Below are 18,253 nucleotides of genomic sequence, written 5' to 3' on the forward strand. Positions count from 1 at the left end.
GCTTAATTTTAGTATTAGTATGGAAATTGGTTAAGTAATTTTTGAAAAACGCTCACGATTTTCCTACGATCCTTCTTGCAAAATTTCCTGTTTCATTTGGTTTTTAGAATTCATCGTCCATTGTATCCCATGGTTATTTTTTCCGAGAACTTTTTCATAATTTTCCTGTAGTTTTTGGTAACTTTAGATCTGATGTTGTTCCTCCCTACGTTTCCATCATTTATTTTTGTCTGTTTCTAAAAATAGAAAACAGGGAAACAATTTAAAGTTTGCTTACCTTGCGATACGTCGGGTTTTCGATCCGGGTTGCCGGGTACCTGTAAAAAAAATTTGTTCCATAAGCAAAACAACGATAAGATACATAAATAAGAAATACTTCCATTCAATTCCTGATGAATCGCCGATTTTCTAGCTCCAAATTCGATTCTTCCGCTGGGGCAGACTACGCGAATGTCGCCCATGCACTACTAGTAAATAGTCACTGACACTTTTCCGTTTGTTTTGGTTTGAGTAGTTGACAGAGCTTTTTGAGTGAATGACAGAACAACAATATCGATTTGATCGACGAACGTTGTTGTCGAGTGAATGACGAGGGGCGTTGAAAAATTTTGATTGAAATATTTCAATGAAATGTTTCACGATATTTTTGAATTTTATTATTTTCGTGTAAAACAGTGTTTCGGAACATGGTTCTGGAGGGTTTTTACGAAATAGGTTTTTTTTTGTGTGGAAAAGGAATACGGTCAGAAGCTCGGAATTTATTCTGGGAAGATCGTAATTCGTGATTCACCGGTTTAAGGGGAAATTTAATGTGGAGAAGGTACATGATCGTGTGTTCGGGATATATTCTGGAGTTGATCATGCTTCTAGGATCCACAAGTTTAGATCATTTACGGGATGTTTTCAGTTTTCGGCATGTGGCTGGAGTGGGAAAACAACCCAGTTAGAATATTTTGTGCTGGATAATTTTGTTCATTTTCTTGCAATTTTGTGTGAATGCGAAGCTTGTCAACGACAGTTGGATTTCATAGTGCCATTGCTTGGATAATTACAGTAGAGGCTAACCCTACAAAAATTTGATTAAAATTTTTCAAATTTTAATCAAATTTTTGTACAATTAGTAGGGGATGATGTAGCATGGTCACTATTATACGAATTTAAATCATTCAATTTCACTTAGTTTCACTGTTCAATGTTGCATGATAGAATTGAAAATCAGACGCTTGTATACAATACTCCACTATATTGAAATCAGCAGTTTCAAATTCCCTTTTCTTAGTATTTTCCGTCTCACTAAATACCGAAGCGGGTGGGGAAGCAAATCTGCGATTGGAAGAACGGAAGAAAGAAGGAGATAAAATCATTCACGCTTAAGCCATAAATGATCGTGTTGAAGTGGTTCATTACTTCCGATCGCGGAAACCGAATACCGCGCAACTTATCTGAGGGTTTTCGGAACTACTACTCGTCCATTTCAATTCTGATCGTGAACGAGGCAGCAGTGTGATTAGTTTATTTCGCGTGCGTTTTATAGTAAGTCTTTTGTTAAATGTGAGTGTCCTTTTTAGTCAAGTTTTTCCGTTTCGTTAGGGTTTAGCTAGTGCGGTTAAGTTAGAAGTGCGGTCTACGGACGTTTTTTCGTGCGTTATTGTTACAAAAAGAAGGTAAGAGGTTTTAAATGTGTGTACGACAGAAAATGCTGAAAACCCAAATCAGCCGTTGTCGGCTTCTTTTTTGGGCTTTCTTTTCGCCCTTTACTAGCCGCTGCACCAGCGCGACGCTGCCACCCTCACGCTGCTGACCCACGACGGAATTGGAAGTTGCTGCTCTGGTTAAACGTCGGCCCTTGAGATCAGCCGGCAAACGACGCCGTCGATACCGTCCGATCGACGCCATCCCGTCCCATTGATCGACGCCATCGCTTATCATCGAGTGACGCCATCGCAGCTCATCGATCGACGCCAACGACGCCAAGCAGAACAGCAGTGGACGCAACAAGTCATCGACGGTAGGGCTATTAATAGCACCGACGGGACTTCTTTATCTACCGTGAGTAAAAATAGCTCTATGAGCCGGGCCCAATAAAGACACACAAAAAAACCCTTCTTGATAGAAAGCTTTCGCCGTCCAGCCGTCTGTTGGACGAGTTCTTTTAACCGCACTGTAGGAGTAAAGTAGGGAAGCACACAGAAGCGAGGAAATAAAATGTGATAATTGACTGTACACGCCACTAACCCGTTAGACTTAAGTAAATCCCGCTTCATACAATAAATGTAAATCGTTGTAAATACTATATACTATGCTCGATTTTATGCTTCCCAAACAGGTAAATCTTGTCTAGGAGAATTCTCACATTCGCGTACGTGTAGTTTTTTGTCGTTGTTCGTTCTTATTTTACTCCGGGTGGCTCTCGGGAAACAGCCCCACTATTGCCGCTGAATCGAACAGAAAGATTTGGCTTTGGTGTTCCGCCTGTGATGATAACGCTTATTTTTCGGACACTCGTGTTTTCCGTGTTTCGATAAGACGGTTGTTTTTGGCTAAGCGGAGTAGTGGTTTCATCGTACGCGCGGCGGAGTAATTCTTCATTCAACAATTGCTACCGTTTCTTTATGTCGTTTCGGGACAATTCTTCCACAACCTGCCCTGAGGTTTAGGTTTCGTGCTGGGCAAAATTTAACACGACGAGTAGCCCTCTCTGGAGGTGGCGCTTAAGCTACTCGTTTATACGTCCTGGAAGGTATTTGGTAGACGGAAACACATCGCGGCCTGTGGGCCAGCTACAAAATATAAGCTCGGAGTCCAATATCATTGGGAGTGCGAATATTCCTAGTGTATAGAACGTCGTCGGCAATTTGATTTAAAAAAAATATTTTTGAAAAAACAGCGGTTCCACTGATCTACAGGGTGAGGAAAAATTATCCGTGTTCAATACACTGAAAAGAGAAACACGGATAATTAATCATCACCCTGTATAATCGAGAGAAAATATGATTATGTGCATAACCAATTATAGCTCAAACACTTTCGTTATCTTTTTCATCATATCCCTAACGGAAATCAAATAACTACAGGACTGCATTATCTCACAGAGCTAATAACTACAAACGCAAATATCAGCTTACATATCGTATCCTTTGCCGTGCCCGTCAATTTCACAACAACGTATCTATCAAAACCCATCAAGTCCAACCACAATCATCCGGGGCTCGGGACAACAGTTCCAACAGCCAACATTGCAGACCATGCACTTGACGGCAGACTTCCTCGCGCTTCTGCTGCTGCTGCTGTGGCGGAAATCGAACGACACAAATCCTGTCACAAATGCTTAATTTTGTTTCTCAAGCTAGATTACATAAAATACGTGTTGCCTGGTTCGGTGTGGCCCTCGTTGCGTGCGCAACTCGAAACGATGGCACATTAACTTCATCCTTGGAAATGCCAGATCCGGAAGCAGAACATCATTTATACTAATCCGCGTTACCTTTTCCCCTTTTCTAGTAAACAACCTTGTCCTGTTTGCGTTGGCTGTTATCGGCCCAGACGGAACGTTTACTACCGAATAGCTAAGCAGCATGACTTCTGAACTGTACGGGCCGTGCAGCAACAGTATAGTAGGTAACAATAACAGCCAACAGCGTCGAGAGACCTTCCAGGGGCATGTTATATTTGCATAAATTTCTAATTTATCAGCAACATGTGCATTATCTCCGGATGGAACCTTTCTTGGCTCCCACCCGACCTCGATTCAAGACGAGAGCTGCTCGAGGTCACATTTTCCGTTTCCGTCATGCCACTCAAACGTCATCATTTTACCGAAACGCACTGCGCAAGGATTTCGTGGACCCCTTTGGCAAACTATAGGACCAACAATAATAACAACAATGCCACCCCTACAGACAAGCGCCCCGGCAGCTCTTGAGACAGATGAATGAGTTTGTGGGTTCCGTTACGACCAGAGAGTGAATTAAATCTGATGATGAGAAATTGTGTAATTGTGTTCCATCATGTCTTTTCTGTTAGACTTTAGTTCATTATGTTTGCGAAATCAGATTTCGGGCTACGAGCGAACGAGTAGTGCATGCGTACGAGGGGGTGGTGAGGGGAGTGCACCCATCTACCAACAAAGACAAACCACTAAATGTTGAACAGATGCAGCGTTTACGCTCGGGCTCTGCTAGATTTATTGGGTAACTTTACATTGGGAGTTTTCTGAAATTAATGTCCCCGGTAGAAGGTTTCCTGTTGGTGTAGCAAAGTGAGTAGTATGTCATATTCAGGCGTTCTCATTTGTACTTTAGTTTCGAGCTGGTTTACTGTTTACTAGAGAGGAAATGTAATTTTTCAGCACGTTTGATTTGCGGGTAAGGTAAAAAGAGAAACTAGGAGCATTGAGCACCTTCAGGTGCTTGTGGCTTTAAGCAGGCAAAATAGCTTTTTTTTTTTGAGCAGCAATCGATCAAAAATTCTTCTACGTGTGAATTTTTAGGAGGGAGACAGTATCTATTCTGTAAACAATTTATGATTGAAACTTTTGTTTGTCTGGCCACTTTTCGATAAGCAAACAATCGAACAACCTTTAGCAGGAAGTGCTTTGGAAGAACTACGATTTAATATACAAAAAATATTTAAGGCAACTACAACTGCAACTAATCAATCAAATTGGTACCCTAATCGACGGTGATAATCTAGTGTTGCAAACTTTTGCAGTAGACGAAAAAGTATGCACGACCAATAAATGCTGTAAATCAAGGTAGTCAATTATTGCTGTCCGCTCTTCACGAACGTTCGTCTCCTTGTAACGTCATTACCCAGCACAAGTTTAGAAACATGAGACGCAACTCATTTGGGCGAATTCAACACCCCCGTGCTAGATGTATCAGCCACACTCATAGTGCTTTGAATTTCCACCGATGAAAATAATCGATTTTCCCTGCGTTGGAGTTGGAAGATCCCTACCGTAGCTAACTACTCTGATAGTCGTTCTCACGATTCAGTGTTTTTGTGGAAATAGCAACCACTTGAATTTCGTCTTACGGGCAATGATGCGTTGGTTTACGATTGTTCACAATGATTCAAGAGGTGTATAAACATTCGATAGACTGGGTATTCCGTTCCTGTATGGGGCCTTTTTGTGGCATATCATAAATTCTCATGATTCCCATTTTTGGATAGGCCCTTTTGAAACAGCAGTCGTGAGTTTACAACAAGAACTGATATTATGAAATAATCATGTTTGCCTTTCTCCTAGAAAGGTATAGCAATCACTGCAAAAACTAAAGATATGAAAGTGCTCCAAAGGGCCGAATGTCGTGTACCACTCGACTCAGTTCGACGAAGTTGTTTTAAAACTTTTTTAACGGTGCAAAAACTTTTCCGGTTACTCTGAAGAAATTTGAAAGAATTGGGCAACATTATATTATTTACGTGTACCATTCTCGTAACTGAACACTAGAAATTTCTTAAATGTTTTGCGCAATCTATTTCCAACTGCATATTTCATGATGCTCTTAAATAATGATAATGTCACATAATGTTGCATATTGTTGTTTCACAAATGTTTTATTTCGAGGACAACAACCTAGTGATGAAAATGTATAGCAACATCTTGTAGAACCATACATTTGATAAAATTTCATATTTCGCATGATTAACACTGCAAATCCACTGAGCAAGGTTTGCTGAACTATCTTTTCTCAAAACACTGTGAAATGTTGGTGGTTGTATATATGTGTTTATGTGAGTTTCGGTTATTAAAAGAGAACTCGAACCTCTCGAGTGTACGGTCGATTCCATAATGCTTTATTATTTCTATTTCTTAGCCTATACAGGCCGCACGATCGCAGATCGATACGTGACCTTTAATGCTGTGCTCAGCATAATCGCCGTCGCCCGTTCCTCGCGCGGGTGGCGTGATAGCGTTTATGCTGATCACAGTGTTTACACTACTTAAGTTTATATTACTTTCTTTTGCTTATCTTAAAAGGGGCCGTATCCACCACAACTGCTTATAACTTGGCGAGTTTGAATCATAAAATTTCTTTCACAACACTTTATAAGAGGCGCGTGAATAATTACGAAGTAAAAACATTATTGTACGGTAAATTTTTAATCGCAGGTAGAATTACATACCTATCAGAAGCGTAAGTAGAAAAAAATGTCGATTTTATTTATTTGAGGTTTTTATAAGGTATGCAGTTATATGATACTTCGCGAAACCGTCACCGCAGAGTAATGAGAGTAAAGGTAAACAAATTAAATGTTATTTCTCCTCTCTCTTTTCCTATGCTGCAGCGGTTATCGATGTTGATGATGATTTCACATAGCACTGTTAGTTGCATATAGGCTCTACCTCTTGCGTTTTTTCGATTATTTTCAAGCTGAATAAAAGTAACGGATGCGAATTATTACAATCTTTGAATGCTGCATTGAGAGTTGCATTTGCTTCATTGCAATGATGTGTACTGCTTGGGTAGTATCATGATAATAAATACGTGATGAGACCTCTTTCGTATTCGTCTGTTTCCCAGGTAAATGGCGGCTCGCTACAGCGTCTGACTCGAGGCTGAATCAAGAAACGTGTTGTCTAATACGCTATAGCCAGTATGGCGGCCCAATCACGAGGCTTGGTAGCGTGGCCCTGGTAAGGCAACCTACCTAAACACTACGAACAATCAAGAAAATATAACTCGGAACATTCGGCACTGGCCTAGGCAACGAAAAACGGACCATAAATGGAAACTCGGTACCTGGAACAGCAAATTGCTAAATTTTGTTGACAGAGACAGGGTGCTGCTTGAGCAGTTAAAACCAGCTTTGCAAAGCGAGCGAGAAGCAAACGTTTCCTCATGCTTTCTGCTTGAGAACGAGACATATGCTACGCTTCTCAAGTCTTTTACACACACGCTTTCGAGATATTCTTTCTTTTTCATACAATTAGCAAGCACGAATCGACATGCAAAAACTCTTTTGTATTGCGACTGCAGAAGAGTACACGAGTTTCTGCTAGCGAATAGGAGTACTCGACTAAAATTTCAGGACTAGGAGGAGTGCTTAAAAAACTGTGTTCGAAAACGAAAATGCTTTCTTCATGTACCCAGTTTTGCTTCATGCACCGACAGCCAAACATGGGGAAAGAATCTGTAAAGTATGGCATACTGGAACGTGTTCGGTATTGGACTGCTATGGTATGTTTTTTATAGCAGTCTAATGCAAAACAAACCGAAGCAAACCGCTACTGAAATAGACCGTTACACTATTTGAATTTTTTTTTGTCCCTCCACAACTTCTTGAGACAATTTTACTCGGCTGATTGTGCTCGCGAGAAGGAAACTTACTTAGTTTACTTTTTTGGCTAACGGACCGTTCACCGGTCCAGGGCCGAACGAATTAGAGATGTACAGCTTCTTCTGTCTTGGGCAGCCGTTCTCCAGTCTCCCCGTACACCAGCAGATCGTGCATCTACTTCCACCGCGCACATCCACCGCGTGCGAGGCCTACCACGGAGTCGACGGCCTCTTCCTGGTTCTCTACTGAAGATAGTTTTGGCGGCTCTCTCGTCAGGCATCCTGGCTACGTGTCCAGCCCACTGAAGCCTGCCCCGCTGTATTACCTTCACTATATCAGCATGTTTGTATACCTGGTACAACTCGTTATTCATGCGTCTGCGCCACACTCCACCTTCCAATTTACCGCCAAGTATCGATCGCAGAACTTTACGCTCAAAAACTCCGAGCACTCGTCGATCAGCTTCCTTCAGCGTCCATGCTTCATGTCCGTAAAGGGCCACCGGGAGTATCAGCGTCCTATACAGCGCTAGTTTTGTGCGAGTTTGCAAACTACGGGACCTTAGCTGGTTACGCAGTCCGTAGAAAGCCCTGTTCGCGGCTGCAACTCATCGTTTCACTTCACGGCTCATATCGTTGTCACATGTCACAAGCGTACCAAGATAAACGAATTCGTCAAAAACTTCAAATCGTTCCCCATCTATCTCCACCTCAGCACCAACACCACGGGGACTCCCACGCTCTCTGCCAGCTACCATGTACTTCGTTTTGGCAGAGTTAATGACAAGTCCCAATCTCGCTGCTTCTCTCTTAAAAGGTACGAAAGCCTCCTCCACGGCCTTACGGTTGATACCGATGATATCGACGTCGTCCGCAAAACCAAGAAGCATGTGAGATCTCGTGATGATCGTACCGTTTCTTTCGACGTTTGCTCCTCGTACTGCACCCTCAAGAGCGATGTTAAACAGTAGGTGGGAGAGCGCATCCCCCTGCTTCAGTCCATCCAACGTTACGAACGCGGCTGATGTCTCGCCAGCTATCCGCACGCACGATTTGGATCCCTCCAGTGTCATACGACTCAGCTTTATTAGTTTCGTAGGGAAACCGTGTTCCAGCATGATCTGATCTGCCACAGCTCGTTTCTTTTCACTAAGTCGTATACCGCCCTGAAGTCCTCAAACAGATGGTGAGTCGATAAGTTGTACTCCCGGAACTTATCGAGGATCTGTCGCTGGGTGAAAATTTGATCCGTCGTGGAACGCGCTTGTCGAGAGCACTTTATATGCGGAGTTGAGCAACGTTATCCCTCGATAGTTACCACAATCCAATCGATGGCCCTTCTTATAGATAGGGCATATGAGGCCTTCCAACCAGTCGTTCGGCATTTGTTCGTCCGCCCAGATTTTTAGTATTATCTGGTGGATCGCATAGTACAGCCGTTCGCTTCCCGCTTTTAGAAGTTCGGCCGGGATACCGTCCATTATAGCGGCCTTGCCGTTTTTCAGCTCACTAATCGCCTTTTTCACCTCCTCCTGTGTCGGTGGCTCCACAGCTTGTTCGTCACTCATAATCGTCATCCTGTTCCTGCTCTGCTCATCCGGCTCCTCACCGTTCAATAGCGCCTGAAAATGCTCCTTACACCTGGCTGCAACCGTCGGTTTATCAGTAAGCAGGTTGCCGTTCTCGTCATTGACACATGACCGGCACAGGGAAATTACTGCTTCTGACTCTGTTGACAGTTCTATAGAATCTCCGCACGTCGTTTTCAGCATAGCTGTCCTCTGCGCTGGCGAGCACCTGCTCCTCGTACTCGCGCTTCTTCCGACGGTGAGTTCTATTTTCGGCAGCTCTTGCCACCCTGTACCTCTCTCTGTTCTGACGCGTAGCCGCAGTGAGCATGCGGCTCCTGGCACGGTTCTGCTCATCTGTCGCTCTCTGGCACTCAGCATCGAACCAGCCGTTAGGCTGTCTTCCACGCGTCGTACCTACCACCTCCCTCGCAGTCGTTTCGATGGCGCCGTGAATACTGCTCCACAGCCCATTTATGTCTTCTACTCCTTCCTCCTGCTGTTCTGCGATCCGTTGATCCAGCTCTCTGGCGTATTCTGCTGCCACGCCATCAGCTTTTAACCGCTGAATGTTGAAACGCGTCGTCCTCTCTGTGCGAGATTTCAGCACGTTCGACAACCGTGCGCGGATCTTACAAACGACGAGATAATGGTCAGAGTCAATGTTTGGTCCCCGAAAAGACCTAACATCAGTAACATCCGAAAAGTGCCGACCGTCAATCAGTACGTGATCGATCTGGGAGCAGGCTTCTCCATTTGGATGCCTCCAGGTGTGTTTCCGAATATTCAAACGTGGAAAATAGGAGCTACATATGGCCATTCCTCTGGCCGCGGCAAAGTTTATCAGCCTCAGGCCGTTTTCATTGGTTGACGAGTGGAGGCTATGCCTTCCAATGACCGGACGGAAGAATTCCTCCCTCCCAACCTGTGCGTTTGCGTCTCCGATGACGACTTTTACGTCGTGTTTTGCCGTTTGTCGGTGCGTAGGTGTTGAATAAACTGTAGTTGAAGAATTTGCCCTTAATCCTCAACACGCATATACGGTCATCTACGGGCCTCCACCGGATGACTCTTGTTTTCTGATTTCCCAGCATTACGAAACCGACGCCCCGTTCCGCTGCTTTGCCGCCACTGTAGTAGATGTGGTACTTGAAAGAAGTGCGTGCAATAGGGTCTACTGCACGGAATTCCCTTTCTCCGGAATTTGGCCACTGAACCTCCTGAATCGCTGCGATTTCGACTCCCTGCCGCTGTAGTTCTCGAGCAAGCAAGCCAGCCCGCGCCGGTTCATTGAGAGATCGGACGTTCCAAGTACCCAATTTCCAATCGTTTACCTTAATCTTTTTCCGTGTTCGTAGCCTAGGTCTTTGCCGATTGATCCGTTCCGTATTTCTAATTTCGTTGTTCGTGGTTGATGAAAGGTTTCGGTATGCTACCTTAACAGGGTCGCGATATCTGCATCCTGCTGATGGGACTGCCATCTTAGGTGTAGCTGGAGGGATTCAGCATTCCATAATTCAGCCGCCCGCTCCGGGTCAGACGCTGTTGTACGCCGCCCCAATGGGGATACAGCCGCGTACGACCCCCTTCCCAGTCAGCATACGACCATAGTTTCCACCGGGGTTGGTTACCCGATCTCCGCTAAGGCTACTCGTATTCCGGTCGGCACCACGTGGAGGTTGGAATAGGAGTTGCTGGACAGAGGTGAATGGCCACATTAGGGTCTCAAGTTACACGTGTCCAGCCATTTGCCAACCCGAGAAGGAAACTACCCACGAGTAAAAGAATAGGCGTGTGTGCATATGATCTCGGGAGCGAATGCGAGCAAGGAAGACAGAGAGAAAGAACGAGAAATAGCTTGAATGGAGAATACTCCAGTGTGTGATATCGGCAGCTACGAAAACCTCACTTGAGGTGTTGCATGCTGTTTATGAGTGAGACTAACAATACTGATTAAAACCTCTCAAGTTCAACATTATGGCTCTGCACGAGATCTGTCGCAAAGGTGAGAAAATGTGGGGAGTCCGTGGCAGCAAGGCTTAATTCTACGAGCTTTTGTGTGCTGGGCCGAATTTATTATTGCATGATCAGCTGGAAGGCGATCAACGAGAGGATATGTTTATTGAGTTTGTTTCTTCAAATACAGCATCAACGTGCACTGTCTGTATGACGGTGGTAGACCTAACGACTGGTAGACCTGGCGACAAGAAAGAATCATCCTACGCGCAGTTGGAGGCAACATACGAAAGCTGCTCACCACATCAAGATCATTATTGGGGAAATGAACGCCCAGGTTGGTATTGCAGTGATGCATAGACCGGAAATAGAAACTTACAGCCTACACATCGACACGAAGGACAACGGCATGGTGCTAATCACCTTTCTTCCACACAAATATATCCAGAGATCACCTGACCACCGAACAACAAATCAAATTGACCCGGTTCTTATTGATGGCCGGTTTTTTTCGAACATCACTCACCTTCGCTACACTTTCGGGGTGCGAATATAGACTCAAACTACCACTTAGTAGCAGTACATGTGCGCTCAAAACTGTCTACAGTATTACACACTAGTGCTGGGACTTTTAACCGGATATATTCGTGATCCGGTTATCCGAAGCTCGGATCACGGATGTGTAAACGAATATTATTCGAATGTCCGAATATCCGGATACGGATAATCGTATAGTCGAATATCCGGATATACTATCCGGATATCCGGATTTTTTTCTGTCTTTCAGGCCCGTTCGAATGAATTGTAACGCGAAAAATGGCTTTATCCACAATCCCCCATCCCCTCGTAAGTAATTATTTGCATAATTCTCGGATAATATCCGGATATCCGGTTGATCCGGATTTTGGATATTTGTCGAATATCCGAGGTCGGATATCCGGATATTTTGATCCGGATAGTCCCAGCACTATTACACACATGATAGAACCGTAACAACCTGGCTGCACAGTGTTTTATTTTGCTGATTTTGTGCTCAAAATTAATAGCGTCCTCAAATTCGATTTTAGTGATATACTTTATTTGGTGAAGTTTCTTTGTGTGTTATTGCGCTTTATTCAGAATGGACAATTCAGTGATTAATTCACCTGGAAGTGATATGAAAAATTTATTTTTTCAGGACAGTGAGATAGACACCCAGTGTCTTCGAGAAACTTGTGACAAATATTTTTGCTAGCAACTTTGTCGAAGGTGTCAAATTTTTATCGCTTATGTTAAAAAAGATATAAAAAGTTTTATATACAAAGTTCACTAAAATCATAATTTTTAATTTAATATTTTTCCTGAATTTTCTACATATTTTATGTCTCCTCCAAATTTATTAGCCAAACAAAAATACATATTTTTGCTGAACATTGGATCTAGTTATTGTTGTCTTCTCCTTTAAATTACCAAAGTAAATGTCAAACCATATCATCTCACTGCAGTGTGAACACCCAAGGTTATATCCGATATCATTTGGCGATATCAGGTGATATGTGGCGTAGTCTGAACAAGGCATATCAATTACCATTAAATTAATCACTCGATTTTTTTTTTCACATATAATTGAAAATTTCTTAGCAAATTAATGTAGGTATTAACTTTTGACTCCATCACAAAAACAAAATTTTCATATATTCTTGGGCTAGCTCTAGTATCTGTGGTGATATATAAGCATCAACCACAAGAGTAGCATGATTATTCGTCAGCGTGTCAGCGAGAGAGAGATAGAGATGAAAAAGGAGTGTATAACATAATTCATTATCTCCACATCCTGAGCGATGACGACAATCCAGCGTAACTGACGCTCGCTGTGTTTGAACTAATGTGAATGAAAATGACGGCCAATTAAGAGCTCTGCAAAAGCGAATTTGTTTCTTCCCAGAGCCCACCTGGGGCTACCAGGCATCACTTTCTTGCATCATAAATCGCAATATCGCTTCTCTATTCCTGCGTAGATTTCCACTGACCTAGTGAAATGAAGAAATTAGCGGCAGTCAATTAGCGCTGTCCACTCTTAACGACTTGTGGCGACAGCTTACATGACACAAGTTAGGTGACATAAGACAAAACCTCGGTTGGCCAAATTTAGCACCCTCACTCACAGTGTACGCGTCGTGTAAAGTTTTCCTCGGCACAATAATCGATTCTCACTGCGCTGCTGAACGCTTCCGCCCTTCGTTAATTCCTGCGACTGTCACATACGGTTCAGTGTTATTCTCGAGCTTGCCGAAATAGCAACCGTTCGCGTTTTGTCCGACTCACTGCAATGATGCGCTGGTTCACGGCACGCGACATCTACGATTCAATGCGTCCTTTCGCACGACTGTTGAAATTCTTCGGGTTTGATTGTGGCGCATCTTGGGATCGAAACCCTACTGCAGGATTACTTATTCCGCTTATGTATGTGGCCTTCTTTGTGACGTATCACGCATACGCTACAGCCATCGCGACCAGCATTATTCCATCCGAGATCCAATTGGATGAGATGTATAATTCAGTAATCCTCAGTTTAAGTGAAAATGTATACGCTGTCCTGCTGTACTTAGTCATCGTGATTTCGATTTTGATCAATTACTTCTGTCGGGACGTTTTCCAATACCTGTTGAAAACATTACATGAGGCCGATCAGGTTTTGGTGGAACTAAAACAACAGTTTGACTATCGGAAACATCATCTTCTTCTGGTTGTGGCCACATTGATGTTTGTACTGACGACTACTATCATTATTTCAGTGTATATTTGGTTCTATCGAAAAGCAGTGCTGGGGGCTTCGTTAGATTTTACAAGCGTTTTTATCTTTGCAACTAACTTTACTAGCTTTCTGATGATTGTTAATCAGGCAACGGTTTTGGTGAAACTGACGGAAAAGCGTTTTGCGGCACTAAACCACTCGTTCAGGTGAGTCATAAAACCCTTTCCAATTTCGGTAGGGTTTGCCTATACAATCGAAAGTTAGACCATATTTGAATGCAATTAAACAGTCATACGATATGACACTATGTTGACATCGTCTATCAGATATCGAATGTAATTAGGATAAGTATGATACCGAAACTGACACTATGAAGAAAAAATATTTACCTTAACAGGAAAATTATTCCATCCCCGAATTTACGATATTTTTTCGCAGTGTCCAAATAATCCCACATATTCCAGTGTAATTATCTCTCCCGTAATTTGAAGGTATTCAGTTTTTCCTAAACAAAAAATTATTTTAGTGCTACTGGCCGCGTTGAATAGTGAACTGGTGGACAATGCGCTTGGTGTGTTGCCACGTGGTGAGCAATATTTACGATACCATAAAACCATTGTACTATCCTTTGAAGCTCTTCGGATTGGCCGCCATTCCGTTCGACCCCAAGGGGCGTGCCCAGCAATCGTTGCTGCTATCGTGGCTCTATCTAGTGGTGTATATTTTCGCATACGCTTACGTTTCCTACGTATGCATGTACCGGAATCCGTTTCCGACGGCGTACAGTTCGGTGATCCTCGACAGTATTGAAAATTTCTACACCTTCATGTTCTTTCTGATGACCATGAATGGAACGGTGTCGTGTTTTGTAATGCGCTGGAAAATTCAAACGATTCTGAAAATGCAACACGAAGTGGATCTGGTGGTGTCAAAACTGGGCATGCGAATTCCGTACGCGCTCCATCGGCGCCGCTTGCTAATGACAATGGCCCTAGTGGCAGTCATTTCCTCCATAATGTGCTCCGGATATTTGTGGTACTTTCTAACGCATCTCGTCTTCAACCAGAACCTTCTACTGCGACAGATGGCCTATATGATGTTTTTGCACAGTTTCGAACTGATGATGAGCTACGGGAGTTTTCTAATGTACTTAGTGCACCTACGGTTTGCCGCACTAAACGACACGTTCAGGTGAGTGGGAATGTTCAAGAATTTGCTTACAGCTTATGAAAGACGGCAAAATAAAATAATAATGAGCTAATGAAACACACTAAGGTCGCTTTTTACGCGTTTTTTTAACGCGAATTCCAAAATTTTCGCGGTTTTTTTTACGCGGATTCCGGAATTTACGCGGTTTTTTTACGAGGTTTTTTTACGCGGCACGTATCCCCCGCGTAAAAAGCGACTTTAGTGTACCTTATGAATATGGATTATGTTACTGCATCACACTGAGCAGAAAAAAATTACGGCAATAAAACTCTTAAATATTTGATACAACAAAATATATGTGTGATTCAAAAACAAAAATCGAAATTATTTTCTGGCATTTTTTTCACTGCATTATCTGCATAATGTCCTACTTGCCAATCTTGCGTGCAAGATTGTCTCAAAGTTACAAGATAGCAATTATTCAAAACAGAGATCGTAGAGTTTCATTAAAAAATTTGAACGGTAGGTTCCAAAACCTTTAAATTGAATTAATCGGTAGTGCAAGGAGTCCATCGTGAATATTTCTCAAAAAAAAATCCAAGTTACCTAAAACATTACTCAGTGAATGCGTATAAAGTACACGCATTCTTACGATAAATCAAAGTGATTGGAGGCCGAAGAAATCTCGGATTTTCAGGCTTGTTGTGCTCAGGATCGGAAATGACTAACAATCTACGGAAAATGTCAGTAATCTTCGTTTCCTAAGATATTTTCCAGGCGTGACTTTCTCGAGATTTGTGAATTTCAATTTTTCAAACTTTCCCAAAAGCTTTTTCCTGGAGAAAACCTGTGGGAAATGAAAAAGCAAAGATAGAATGCTGAGGTTTATCTCAACACTGAAAAAAAACACATGAGTTTGTTATACACTAGATGTAGTTTTCTACAGAAGAGACATGTTATTGCTGTTTGAATAACATATTTGTTAAAAAAAGGGAGAATTTGTTCGTATTTTTAGAGTACGATTTCATATTTTTCCTTGAATTTGTCATGAAAAGAGCACTTCTGGACCTCGCGGATGACTTTGACATCATGACACGTAATATTGCGACGGCGGAAGAAAACTAACATCCGACTGAAAGCCGGACGAATCGGACTGCGAATAAATGCGTCGAAAACGAAAAACATGCGAGCGAGAGGCTCCAAGGAAAATAACATCAGCCTCCCAACTTAAGTCTCTGTAGAAAAATGTTCCTAGAAGACACTGAACTGAAAACGTTCGAAATTCTGGGGTGACATTGCGCATTTCGTTTCGAGCAACTCGAACAAAACTAAATAATCGCTGGGGGGCGTTATGTTTCGTTTTTCGTATTTTTCGACTTTGCGGGTTAGATGAGCCGCAGGAAAAATGACAATGACTGCTCCTTTTAAGCTTGAAGCATAACTGGCAGTATGTGGCCTACGCGATCAAATATTTTACGCTATCCTCGGAACCCTACTTGTAGCAGAAATTTTAGATCAGACCAATCCATCCTGAGAAATATCATTGACGCTCGGGTCAAACCGTCAAATCCATAAAGTCAGTGTGACAGATGTCAGCGGTTTAAAACAACAAGATGTACAACACCGGCGCGGAGAACGAAAAGTTGGTCTATATTAGCTGGTTCTGTTTAGGTTTCACTGGTGTAAATCTAGTATAAAGTTGTTTCAAAAATAGAACACCGCTGAAGATGCCCTAAACGGTGGACCCTAATCTTAAAGGTCAAAAATAATGAATTTGTGGGATTTTTTTTATGTTTAGAGTGAAATGAAGTGTCCGCGTATTTTGGCTAATGATTAAGGTATATTCGAGGATGTATTTTATATGTCGTGGATGCAAGCATAGTAAGTACAGTAATCACCCGATTATATCAGTACCCGACTTTATCTGCTCCCGATTTATCAGCTCCCGATTCCATCACCTTTTTCACCCGATATTATCATCATATAACATTTCATCAAAAAACATGTCAGTATGAAATGATTTTCTATTTAGATTCAATATTTTAGTATTTTTGCGCAGCTCGGTGTAAAATAACATCATTCTGGATATAGTTTTCTTTGAAAACTCAACCATTGCACAGTGTTTTATTCTGGCGTTTTCGTTCGATAATTTGAATAGTGATTCAAGCCATAAAGTATCTTCATATATTTATAAGCTATTAAACAACGCATCTTTTGATACAGAAAAATGAGTGATCAATTCATCTAAAAGTTAGATAGAAAATTTCCTTCTACAAAGCTATCAGCCTTCCAAAAATGCATGTTGTTACGAAAAATACTATGTTTTATCTATTAAAATAAACAAGCTATTTGCCATATGTTAATATTTTCTGGGGTAATTGCACGTCCACCATCTCCAAATCTCGCAATTATTCACAAGTGACAGTTCCACTGGCAATTAAGATACAAATTTTTGACTTTTAAGGTCTGTAGACAGCACCCTCGATTAATTTTTGTTTATAAATTCATCGGTGTTGTTTCAACTACGGTGATGGTGCGATTTTTTTACCGGGAGTGATTTCATCGTATATAAATTAGTAGCAGTACAAAAAGATCTACCAAGTTATGCGCATAATAAAGTTAAAGTTTCACTGTGGTGTTTGAAAGAAACTAAAACGAGATAGCATTTTCTATAGCATGCATTACCGTATATATTACGCTTAGCTATGATTCAGAATAGAATAGTTATGTAGATTGAGCTGCTAGGTTCGGAGAACTTGTGAATAGTAGCCGGATGGTAATAAACCAAGTTTTTTATAAATTTCTTTATGATTTTAATATATCACATATAACGTATTACACATATTTGCGTGTTGATGTGATTTAAGACATTTATTTCATGATTTACCTAGCTTTTGAATGAACATTGTTTTACAGGCAAACTTTCGAACATAATTTTGATGAGATATGATGGGTGATGGATATGATGAGTTTGGCATTTTACTTATAAACGATGTTTTTTGTGTGATGAGCTTTTGAGCTTTGGATGTATGAAGCTTTGCCAAATTTAATATTTGATAGGCCCCTAAATATACTTCCTTAATATAAAAATATTCTGAACAACCGCATTATTCGCGCGCGTGTTTTATATGCGATCTTATCATTCAGTACAAGTTTAGAATGTGTCTTTAATAGACACTTCACGCGAAAGATTGTAGCAAGCCGCGTGCGTAAACCGTCTTAACTTTTTCCTTTAACCGTGGTTATTTATTTCAACGTGGTTATTATTTATCAGCAAATTTAATTCATTACGGTTTCCCAAATGTATTAAAAAGTATTCATGTAGAAGCTTGTTATAAGTAGACTACGCATTAGTTACTTATAAAATAATGATTCGTGATACGTTTATTCTCTAGAATAAATAGAAAAAATCAATAGAAAAAGTCAAAACGTGCGAATATACTTCACGATCATTAGCCACTAGATGCTCTGCGTGAGTCGCTAAGGCCATACTTACACGTGATTACCTAATAAGTAGCATTTTTATTCGTTGTTTTGAACGCACTGACTCTCGTATGACA

General features: G+C 41.7%; 1 protein-coding gene across 1 annotated transcript in view; it reads left to right on the plus strand.

Annotated features, from left to right (window-relative positions):
* The first annotated feature begins 13,070 nt into the window (after positions 1 to 13,070).
* LOC129727139 (uncharacterized) overlaps positions 13,071 to 18,253 on the plus strand; it is a 103,875-nt gene continuing 98,692 nt past the window's right edge. The window contains exon 1 of the mRNA XM_055684631.1: positions 13,071 to 13,750. Within this exon, the coding sequence (XP_055540606.1) occupies positions 13,119 to 13,750 (632 nt within the window). The 5' untranslated portion in view covers positions 13,071 to 13,118. The remainder of the gene's footprint in view (positions 13,751 to 18,253) is intronic.

This window comes from Wyeomyia smithii, chromosome 3 (genome assembly GCF_029784165.1).
Source record: "Wyeomyia smithii strain HCP4-BCI-WySm-NY-G18 chromosome 3, ASM2978416v1, whole genome shotgun sequence".
In the NCBI taxonomy this organism is placed as follows: Eukaryota; Metazoa; Arthropoda; class Insecta; order Diptera; family Culicidae; genus Wyeomyia; species Wyeomyia smithii.